The 11,174-nt window shown below is 44.6% G+C and overlaps 1 protein-coding gene across 1 annotated transcript in view; it reads left to right on the forward strand.

Annotated features, from left to right (window-relative positions):
* The window catches only part of DRC7 (dynein regulatory complex subunit 7), a gene marked incomplete at its 3' end in the record, with an annotated part of 14,878 nt that extends 5,846 nt beyond the window's left edge, over positions 1-9,032 (forward strand). The window contains 10 exon segments of the mRNA XM_010072838.1: positions 1-54; positions 644-772; positions 1,614-1,742; positions 2,393-2,619; positions 3,500-3,715; positions 4,793-4,903; positions 6,833-6,943; positions 7,976-8,143; positions 8,668-8,807; positions 8,953-9,032. The exon segment at positions 1-54 is cut by the window's left edge and continues 58 nt beyond it. Coding sequence (XP_010071140.1) covers positions 1-54; positions 644-772; positions 1,614-1,742; positions 2,393-2,619; positions 3,500-3,715; positions 4,793-4,903; positions 6,833-6,943; positions 7,976-8,143; positions 8,668-8,807; positions 8,953-9,032 — 1,365 coding nt within the window.
* Between the last annotated feature and the right edge of the window lie 2,142 nt (positions 9,033-11,174).

Below are 11,174 nucleotides of genomic sequence, written 5' to 3' on the forward strand. Positions count from 1 at the left end.
TCCGTTTTGACATGCCCCCATCATGGGTGGCCCCAATTCAGATATCTCCCAGAGGTATGTAGCCTTCCTTTGCCTTTTGCTTGCTCCCCAGCTAACCTTTGAGTGGATTTGAGACCGTTGTTTATCTCCCTCAAGAGTTCTCCCTTCAGGATGGAGAAGGTGCAGGAGATGAAGGCAGCAATAGCTATGGGTTTGAGTGCCTGCCCTCAGGGCTCTGTCTCACCCCGCGTAGTAACCCCCCCCCGCAGACACAGACACGCAGACAGACACAGAGACACACACACATACATACATGCACACACACATACACACTTTCTCTCTCTCTCTCTCTCTCTCTCTCTGTGTGTGTGTGTGTTTTCCCGCTAGCTGAATGATTTTGCCTGGGATGGACTTTCTGTTCCCGCTATTCACAAGGGAGTGCCCCTGCATTACCAAATATCTGCTTTGGGAGAGAAAGGACTTATGATGCTACTGCAACGTTAAAGCACAACAGGCAGGGTCTGAACAGCTTTACTGGAAGCTGAACACACTCAATAAATGTGTGGTTTCCCTTAGACTGTGCTGTTCTCCCTCTTGAATTGTTTCTTCCTGGGGCTGAGTACAAGGGAGTTAATTTTTATGATACCTCTCTTGCCCACTGCAGAGTTTGAGACCCGCTATCCCGAGGGGAGGAAGGTGATCATGTACAAGAAAGCAAAACTGGAGAAATGGCCACCATACCTGAATGAGAATGGGCTGGTGAAACGCCTCACTGTCTACGCGGACTTAGACTGTAAGAGGGATGGGTGAACACACTGAACAAACACACCCTGGGGTGTGCTGATGCGAAGGAGGAGGTGGTCCCCTTTCTGCCAGAGTCTCTCTCATGCTTTCTCTTCCTCCTTTCACATTTGTGGGGGACTTCTCTACAGCATCTTCAAACGCTTCATCATGCTCACTGTCTGTCAAGCCCCAGAACTTTCCAGCGCTGCTAGGGGTTCCTGTGAGAGTTTGAATCTGTTTTACACCCCAAAGCAGAGGCTGCTCAGTGTTGCAGTCAGCTGCTTGGATTTGCAGTCTTCAGAGAAACGCAAGGCTGGTTTGAACTGATCCGATAGTATCACCATTCCCACTGGTGTCAACGGGAGCCACAGAAAGGGGCAACTGTGGGCTGGATATTTTTGTAGTCCAAGCATTATCCTTCAACAGCTGGTCCAAGGAACTGCAGATTCCTAACTGGACAGACCGTGTCCTGTCCTCAGCCCTCTTGGGTAGTGTAAAGCCCCGATCTCATTTCCCATCACTCCTGACACTGTCATTAAGTTTAATATTTGGGATGGATTTGTCTTGCCTAACTGTAGCCATCTGCCGTCCCACCTTCTCCCCTGAGCTGATTAGTTCTTGTTGATGGAGTGGAATAAACCCTCTTAAGGTGTAATTCATCTACTCAAATGTAGTTTAGGATTCATTTACAAAATGTCCCTGTGAACAGCACTAATTCCAGTGATGGTACGATGTCCGCTGCAGTTATATCAGGAGCACAGGGTGCTTGCACAGACACCAAGAGCTCATCATGTGAATCTTACCACCTCCAACAGTGTCGTAAGGTTGTGAAATGGTTTGTCCCCTGCCAGGTACTGAAGTAGTGGAGGCAAGGGAGTGGTTCAAAAACCGAGAAGACAAGTTGGATATGAGAGAAGTGAATAAACAGACCCAGCTGACCACAGAGTACTTCAGCCGAGGACACATGCATTGTCTTAAAGGTATTCCAGCTCATCTGGGCAGCCACTGCAGCTGACAGGACTTCAGGTGAATCCCTTCTAGCAGTGGCAAAAGCCCAAAGTTGAGGGGGCTGCAAATTTCTGGGATGAATTGCCTAGATAAATAATATGGTCTCCAGTAGAGAGCAGAGGATTGGGTTGTTGGCTTCCAGACCTGGATAATGCTCCCCCCAGCATAACAGAATAAAAATGCAGACCTATCACATAGATAGGGTGATATAATTTACTTTTACCAGTAGAGGTGATAGAAGTGAAAACTTTCTCCTTAAGATTATGTTCAGTCTCAGTGTTGTGCAGCTGTGGGAGAGAAAGCCCTACACCAGATCCGTTGCTAAAGCAACATTTCACCCCAAGAGGCTGCGCCTGTTCCTGGCGTGGGAAGAGCAGGGTCCAGGCCTCACTCCTGCCTTACTGTGTTAAGGAAGGCAGTGGCCCTGCAAAGCTGTCCTGCTGTCCTTAGCTGTGGCATATTGGTACACCGCAGTGAGAAGATAACATCCCCTCTTATACTCTTACGTTCATTTGAGTTATTGTCTGCTGAAGAAAATACGACTTCTTCTGGACACACTTGTCCTCGCTGTATTGTGGTTGCTAACTCTGAAAACATCTGAAATCTCTCTTTATGACCTTAGTTCACACCTATATGTCGCTGGAACCAGAGACTGAACGTACAATGGAGTTTTACAACGAGGCGCGATTTGATGAGCTCCAGAAACGTGTTGAAAAAGCTAACGAGATGACAGAGTACTTCGTGGGGCGAGAGGACTTCCTGCACATGCGGCATGTGGAGTTTGGCAAAAGAGCAAAGAAAATACACTTGCCTGGCACCAGACATGACATTAGTTCCCGGCCTATAGTGGTATGGCCAAGGCAGGAACAGAAAAATATCTGTCACTGTGATATTTATACTATACAAAACGTACAGCCTGGGGCTTTAGTTTCATTTTCAGTGGGCACAGCCAAGGCAAAACTCCAGATGAGATGTCCAAGCCTTGTTCAGCTGCTGTGTATCACAGGTGCTTGCCTGACAGAGCTACAGTGGCATGTGCAGTTATCACGAACTGCATTGAGCAGTTAGAAACTAGGAAGCTAAGACTTGGAAAATGCATGTCAGAGGAAATAAAAAAAAAAAAGCTTGAATATGATTTTGGAATGAAATTTTCACAAGACTCAAAACTAGTCAAATGATTTCATGTTCTGATCCCAAACTGATAACATTTTAGGTTCCTGATGAAATGTCCCATCACTCTGATTTGTTACAAGCAGGTAATTACCTCTTCCTCTAGTCAGGTCTGATTTGGAGAACAGAAGAGGGAGGAAATCTGATGTCTGGCAGTATGGCTCAGATACTTCACCTGCCAAGACACAGCCATGCAGTGGCCTGCCTTTGGACCAGCACCTGGCATGCTCCTTTTTCCTTCCCTGCATTGGGGAACGTGGGAAACTTGTGCTCCAAAATACCTTGCTTCCTGCAGTTCCCTCAAGCAGGGATGCATCCCAAGCTAACTTTGAGCTTGGAGAGCATATTCAGCTCCACTTCTGTATTGCTTTTAGCAGCTTTGTCCATTTTTTTTCTTGGGCACAGGAGAGAACAGTAGGGCCATGGGCCAAGAGATGACATCATAGTCCAGGCAGAAAAGACCAATTTTTAGCTTGGGTTTTTACCCAACTCTGCAAATCTTGCCAGTTTTCTGTGTTGTCTAACCTGCTTCCATCTCTTTCTTTTCACCCCTCATCAGCAAATCAAGGAGTGTTTCCACAGAAACCTAGAAAAGCCTGCTGATGAAGACATAGCAGAACGTATCTTTATGATCACAGAGAAGAGGATCCATCTGACATATCACCTCAAGGATAAATGCCTTACTGCTTCAAAGAAGCATTCCTTCAAAGTGCCAAACTTTGTTTCGAAGGGAAATGAAACAGTCACGACCTCAGGAATGTGCCTCACATACCAGGTATGGAGAAAAACTACGTATAAATTGAAGTTTTTCTAGGTCACGAGACACAAAGGGAAGGTGAAATGTCAGTGGAAGAACTACAAGCTGCCCCTCTGCACCCCTCACTCACAGCCAGCCCCCAGGCTGACAATACGAACACCCCGGAGGTGCACTGCCATCCTGGAAGTGACGGCATGTGGGATGCAGTGTAGTGTGAAAGGCTTGCTCTAGCCACACTCGAGGTCATCTTCCCAGACTTGGTCATCAGGCAGTGTAGATACAGCCACTGGGATCTTGCAAGATACTGTTTTAGTAGCTGTTGGGCTCAGTTCTGTGGGTTCGTGGCAGGGAAGCTGAATTTTCCTCTGCCGTTCTCTCTTGAAGAAGAGACTGCAGCAGAGAAGCAGAAGCAGACATCCTGTGTTCTAGCTCCAGTTCTGCCATGGACTTCTTGGGTCACATCGTTGCTTAAATCTCCCAGAGTTTACCCTGCAGATGCAGAGCAAGATTCTGAGACTTAACGTGCTGCTGGTAGATAGATAGTCTTACATAAAGGATATCCCCAAAAAAGTGGAGTGCTGCCATTAACCCGAATTCTCTCATTCGGGGAGGGCAGTGTGTCACTCCACTAACATCACTGATGTGAGTCTGTAATCAGGAGCAGAAGTCTGACTGTAAATTCTGCAGTGATGCTGCACAATTACACTTAAGAAAATCTAAGAGAGATTGCGAATATGGGATTTTTTAAAATCTTATGCAAGTTTTTTAAAGTTTCTGTTTCCCATTGGGGCAAATACATAGAAGGCAATTGCTGGAGTGCCATCCTTTCATCTCTAACCCTGCAAAACCGGTTCCAACCAAACAACAGCAGCAGCAGCAAAGTGCAAGACGTGCCATCTGGCTCACATTACTGATAGAATCAAAATCAAAATGAAGTCTATAATAAGCTGTTGACCATGGGTTAGATGTTTCAATGGTGTAAATTGGTGTCACTGTATTGAGTATAGCATAATTGTGCCAATTTCTGTTGGTGGAGTTCCTGGTCCCGTGTACCCAGAAAGCACTGTTCTCCTTCACTAGCTTATCTGCTTCCAGGTGGGGTCCTCTGGGAAAGAAAAGACATCGCTCCATCTGTACAAATTGTTGGAGGAGCTAAAAGTGGAAGAGCAGCAGCTGAAGGAACAAGTCCGGCAATCTGAAGCAGAGGTAACACGGAGGTGTCCACACTGTTGTCAAAGTTGGTCAGGCACGAAAATGGTTTCGAATGACTGGTTGCCAAAGCACGTTAAAGGACTTGACCACACTGTGGGTTTCTCTAGGTTTGCTTTATTGACAACTCGGAGTTGGGCCATCACCTCAGTGAGTGTCAAGAGGTACATTCAAAACATCCTCTATACATATGATCCTAGATGACATTATGCAACCGGTGTTTGGACTGGAAAAATTCTTAAAGTTCTCGATGTTTTCCTGAACTCTCAATTCTCCATTCTTCACTGATTTTAAAAGTCCATTCAATTCCTTGTGTCTCAGCAGACCTCTATCATCTAGTTTCGGTTCCTCTTTTGAAATCTGTGTACATCAGTGCGGTCCAGCAATCACTTTTCTAAGAATAACTCAGGTGGTTATCTGTTATTATATTCTACACTTAAGACATATAACTCATTTTCTGTTGATTCAGCTGGACTGGGTTTTAAGCCAGCCATGGTGGGGGCTATACATAGGATAAATGAGCAGCTCATAGTATTGTTCCACAACACCTGTGTCCTATTAATTATAATCATAGACTAATCTTTATTCAACTATTCATCTTCTAGAATCACAGAGTCAGAGAATGGTTTGGGCTGGAAGGGACCTTAAAGCCCATCCATGGGCAGGGACCCCTCCCACTAGCCCAGGTTGCCCAAAGCCTCATCCAGCCTGGCCTTGAACCCCTCCAGGGATGGGGCATCCACAGCTTCTCTGGGCAGCCTGTGTCTAACACCTCTCACAGTGAAAAATTTCTTCCTAATATCTAATCTAAATCTCCCCTCTTTCAGCTTCCTTTTTTTTTGTCTGAGTTTGCCCAGGAGTTCCTTGTTCATCCATGCGGGTCTCCTGGCATTTTTGCTTGCCTTTCTCTTTGTTGGGATGCATCGCCACTGAGCTTGGAGGAAGTGATTATAGCCTATAGATTCTGCTGAGCACAATAGGGTACCTTAAAAGCGGCTAATTCTTTTAGAAGCATCCTCAGCATAAACTGTGATAAAAAGAAGGCTCTTGTGTCACAAAGCTGGTCTCTGTGCTGAATTATCAAGTTTGCAACCCAGCCGTTGTTCAGTAATGATGCAGCTTTAATGTATGGAGAGTCACACACTTTCCAGCTCTTACTCTTCATTCTCTGGGAAGAAGACAGTTTGAGAGGGTGAATGACAGCATATGCATTGGGGCATCTAGAAACATCTCTGCCTTTTGCCTGGGAAGGAGACCAAAACGAAAGGATACTGTGTGTAATGTTCTATCTAGTTGCCACGCATTTCCAGGAAGTCCTCTCCAAAATGTTGAAGTGACTTTTTGTGGGAACAACTGTGGAGAAAGACTTCATAAAATACATTGCTTGTACTGCTAATCACACTGTGACTGGTGTAACAAATCCATGTTCTTACAAGTCTTTGTAATTACTTCATGGTAAATCTAACCGTTCTAGCAGAACGGTTTTTTTTTTTTTTTTTAGAAATTTGAAGCTAGTTCACTGTGACCTCATGAGCTACCTTGCTAAATTTCTCAGTCTTGATGTATTATAGACAAAATATTCACCTTGCTTGTGCTGTATATCCTGTTAGGACAAAGGAATACACCGAAGCTATCAGTGCAATTTCAAAAGTAGTGGCAAGACTATGACTCTAGAAGAGCTTTCTTAACAGATATCAATGATTGCATTCAAGAATTTTGTACAGAGCAGCCATCTAAAAATAAGACCACTATTGGCTTGATCTATCAGCAGGATATGAACACATTTGCATAGATCTTCTACATTTAACCTTCTGCTACAGTTCTTGTTTGCAGCATCTGCTCTGTTAGCATGTCAGGCATGTAAAAGTACTGGCATTTTGTAGGAAAGCTGAGGGGTCTTTCTTCTATTTTTTTTTTTTTTGTAAGGTGTTAAATATTTTGAAGATCTGTGAGGATGAAGAAACCACCATTAAATTGTCATTTTCGATTTACAATACAGCGTGGAATGAAAAGAGAAGACAACAGTATGAAGCCATGGTAGGTAGACTTCATTAATCCCAGTATTTATTACATGTACACAAAGAGATCCAAAGGAAGCTTTTTCTGTCTGAGGAATTATCTCTGAATAGTATCATTAAAATGTACTGGGCCAAATCCCTAGCAGGTGTAAGCACAGCTTCACTTGACTTCCCATGAAAATATAACATGATCATGCTATGATCTCCTGACTTTCTGGAGAAACTTGCATCACCGAGAAAGATTATTGTTTTATTTTGTTTAGTTAATAAAGAAAATAATTAACAAGGAGTAGTTGATAATCGGGATTACGGGGGAAATATAATGGAATCCAAGCTGCATCTTTCTAGCCAGGGCTCATTTTGTTAAGCAAATATGCACTTCTTTTGTGATATGAATCAGTCTTTTCTTCATTTTCATTATTACTTGCAAAGCCAAGTTTGTTGCGGGATCTCTGTTGAGGAATTAATACCTTACGAATGTTCTGGACAAATACAAAAGGATTAAAGCATAATTACTTGCAATTTTTTATGATCTCCAAGATGCTTCCTGTGAATGGTTTGTAGACTGAGCTTTCCTGAACAGAAAGGTTATAAAAGCTGATACAAAGGTTTTACATGCCAAACTTCTGGTGTGAACACAAATAGAAGCAAAGATCCAAGAACCAGCTATTTGCCAGCCTATAAACTGGTATCACTCAGAATACCCTGTCCTAACCTTTCTGTCCAAATACAAATGCAGTTTGTAGAGCCCTTCTCACACCTCAGTGGGTAACACCTTTTGTGTAAGAGACATCTCTACAATCAAGGAAATCACGAGAAATGTTAAAAAGGATGATAGAAAATAAACTATAGCATAAAAACTGCTTTGGGAAAGGGTTGATATGCAAAACGAATGCAAAGCAGTAGTTTTGATCAAATTATAGGAAAAAGAAACATTATTTCCTCCCTGGTGGGGAAGGAGTTTTGGGCTTTGCGTTTGTTTTCCCTTATTACAGGGTGTTTGGGAAGCAGGTAAGTGGGACCATGACTCTTTCTGCCCTTTCCCCTCCAGAAGAACAAAACGGTCCCGCTGGGACGAGAGGAACAGGGTCTGGATTACCTTGGCCACGCAGAGAAGATGACCAAGGAGCAGGCCCTGCGTGTCAGAGATGACTGCCTGGCTGACTTTAAGGATCATCTTGTGGATAAAGTTAACATCATCCAGGCTCGCTTTGAAAAGGTATTCCCAGCCTTGTTCCAGAATGCGGTGTTACTGGAGTCTCTTCTGCACTGGCAGGAGGGTAACACACATCTCACTCTGGCAGCAGGCAAGAAAGAAGCCTTCTTTGATTACTTTGAGAGCCATAAACATGCCTGGGTTTTGGTGGGTTGTTTTTTTTTTTCTTTCTTGTTTTTTTTTTTTTCTTTTCTGTTAGCACGTGAGATCAAACACCAAAATAGCTCCAGGGTGAAATTTAGTCCCGATCTCAATCAGAGCTGATTTGGTTCTCCACTGCTTCTTTACTATAGTGGGGCAACACAGCCAGGTTTTGCTGCCTCTCGCTGTTCCACATGTTTTGATTCCCCTTGTTTTGTTCTCCAAGACCTCATTTCAAACTTACAGCCTCCCACAAAAATAAACCAGCTTCGGTTTGTGGTTTCCTTCATCTCAGCTCCCTGAACTTGGAGTTGTACTTCTGTCTGCCTTTCCTCCTCACTTTCCCCTCTCTTACCCTGACATCTGTCTGCTTGCTCCCGCAACAGGCAATGGAAGAGCTGCAGAAGGAGCAACGGTGGTTTCAGGAAAAATGGAATCAGCTGAGTGCAGAGGAGGAGGATGAATTCCTCACCCGTTGCTCTGAAGCCATGTCCCGTATCCACATTGTAGCGCAGAGGCTCAACAGGTATTGGGAATGACTGCCTGAGTCCAGTGCACAGGGGAGGTCTACAAGTCAGCACCCTACATACTTAGCACTGAAGCTATTCTGTAAAGCATTTTGCTCCCTGTCCCACAGCAGTTTTTGTCTGACATCCCCCTTCTTGTTACAGGGAAAAGCAGATGGCACCACTGAAATACCTTGCTCTCAAAGAGAAGCTGCGCAAGGATCCTCGCCTGGCGGAGCACCTCGGTGATGCCCGATTTCTTTATTCCTTCACACCAGCCACTGGAAATCAGTGCTGAAACCTGTTAGAAGCAGCCTGATAAAAAAAAAAAAAAAAGTGGAAAGGTTTTTCCTACTTGCTTGCAGCAAATCTTTCATTATCATCAGATTAATGGAGTTTTTAATGAACTTGTAGCATTCTCCTGCTGTCTTCTTGTCCCTCTTTTGTTCTAAGGCCCATCTACATCCGTTGTCTTCTCATCCAATTCCATCGTGGTTGAGACTGAGGTCTGAATGAGACCTTAGCTCTAAGCTCTGCTTCAGAAGTTGCTACAAATTATGCATGCTGTATCGTGGAGCTTATCTTCCCCAAACCTGCTGTGACATTGGGAGGAGGATTATTTGGGAATACCGGTTCTTTTCCAACATAATAGTTTACAAATTTATACTTTAATTTTGTAAGTAGCACAAGCAAAGATTTTGAACTAGTAGTTCACAACAAATATAAAAATTCTTTGACCTCATTTAGAGCTATTAAAACCCAGCAAAGACTAATACTCAAGTTTGCAAACTTTGTATTTTAACATCTTTATTTTGCCTCTTTCACTGTCTCCGCTCACCATTCACAAATATTGACAGGGTAGAAAGTCAAGAGAAATCCAAAAAGCATTCAAAATACAATAAATTTTAGGGAATCAAGTATTTTGGTTAATAATCGTTCCCCATGATCCACAAATAGAGGTCAGCATGTGTGCTATTTATGTAAGTCCCTGAACCTGCTCAGAAACAATTCCTGATGTCACCTGTACTACATTAGGCACTATACACACTTACAGTGGTTCCACCTACAGTTCCCAAGAGCTACAGTCTTCAAGGAACAACCTCTAATGATCAGCAAAGACTATCCTGATTGCAGCTGGGGGATGGCAGAAATGTATTTTGCTGTGATATAGCAGAATAAGGGACATTACACCTGAAATACAGCACGAACCAGAGCAGATTAAACTTCTTGGTCTATGGTAGCTGTCCATTTCAAGTGTAATAGATGACATAGCGTGGGGCTTTTACAGAGACACCCCCCACCACAGCTGCCTATTTTATTGTAACAGTGATTTTCTCTTCTGTTGTTTCTGTTACAAGAGGTGAACACAAGGTTAATAACCAAAAGCCACCATTAGCTTCTTATGCCCAGTCTGAATGTCACAGGTCATTAAAATATACCACATTACCCTTATGGAGAGCCCAGGAATGTCGGTGTCGTGTGAAGGATGCACTCTATTTTAGGCTCAGAAATGGAGGGCAGAGAACTCAGCATCTCCTGTGGGAGATGGTTGCGGTGTTTTGTCACCCACCACAGCAAATCCCTGGGTCTGCCCAGGCCTCCCAGCTCCCACTTTAGGAGCTCTGAGATGTTTCATAACGGTATGTCATGTTCCAAGGCATTCAACAATAGGAGCAGCCTCTTCCATACCAACACGGTTTCTAACAGCTTTGCATCCCTCTGTCAGCACTTGGCTAATGTGGCGACTTGGCACAGGCAGAAACAGGCTAGGGAAGGAGAAAGCTCAGAAACTGCTCACTCTGAAATAGGTATTGCTGTAAGAACACACTATTGAAAAAGCAGATCAGGGATTTCAGGAACTAGCCAAACCCATTCCCCAATCAGAAGGGCCGTGACCTGCTGAAGGCCTAAGGGACCTCAGGTAACTGGGGAGAAAGGAAACCCTGAGGTCTCTAAACAGAAATAAAGAAAAAAAGGAGCAAGCAAAGCTCTGGTTATGAACTCATCAGTGTTAGTTCAGTGCTAGAAAAGACTCCAGAGCAAATTAATTTAAAAGTCCTTTTACGGGCACTAGGGACATAGCAGCTGCCAAAAAACCAGCTGATAATATTATCGAGGACTAGCATCGGACTAATTCGATTCCTCTTCTGATGGAGTAATGGGCTCCGGAGACAGGGCAGCAGCCGGTGCAGCACTGCCCGGCAGAGACACAGAGAGGGGGGCCGGGGGGAACCGCCCCCTGGGGACACACCGGCCCTGACGCAGGCGGCCGGGAAGGGGCTCTCGGCCGCCCCCAGGGAAGCTCCAGCCTCCGGGAGCCCTGCAGCCCTCCCCGGCCCCGCTCTCCGGCACGGCCCCTGGGGGCAGCCCAGCTCTGCCCCAACGCG

This window comes from Pterocles gutturalis, unplaced genomic scaffold (assembly GCF_000699245.1).
Source record: "Pterocles gutturalis isolate BGI_N339 unplaced genomic scaffold, ASM69924v1 scaffold36802, whole genome shotgun sequence".
NCBI classification, from domain to species: domain Eukaryota; kingdom Metazoa; phylum Chordata; class Aves; order Pterocliformes; family Pteroclidae; genus Pterocles; species Pterocles gutturalis.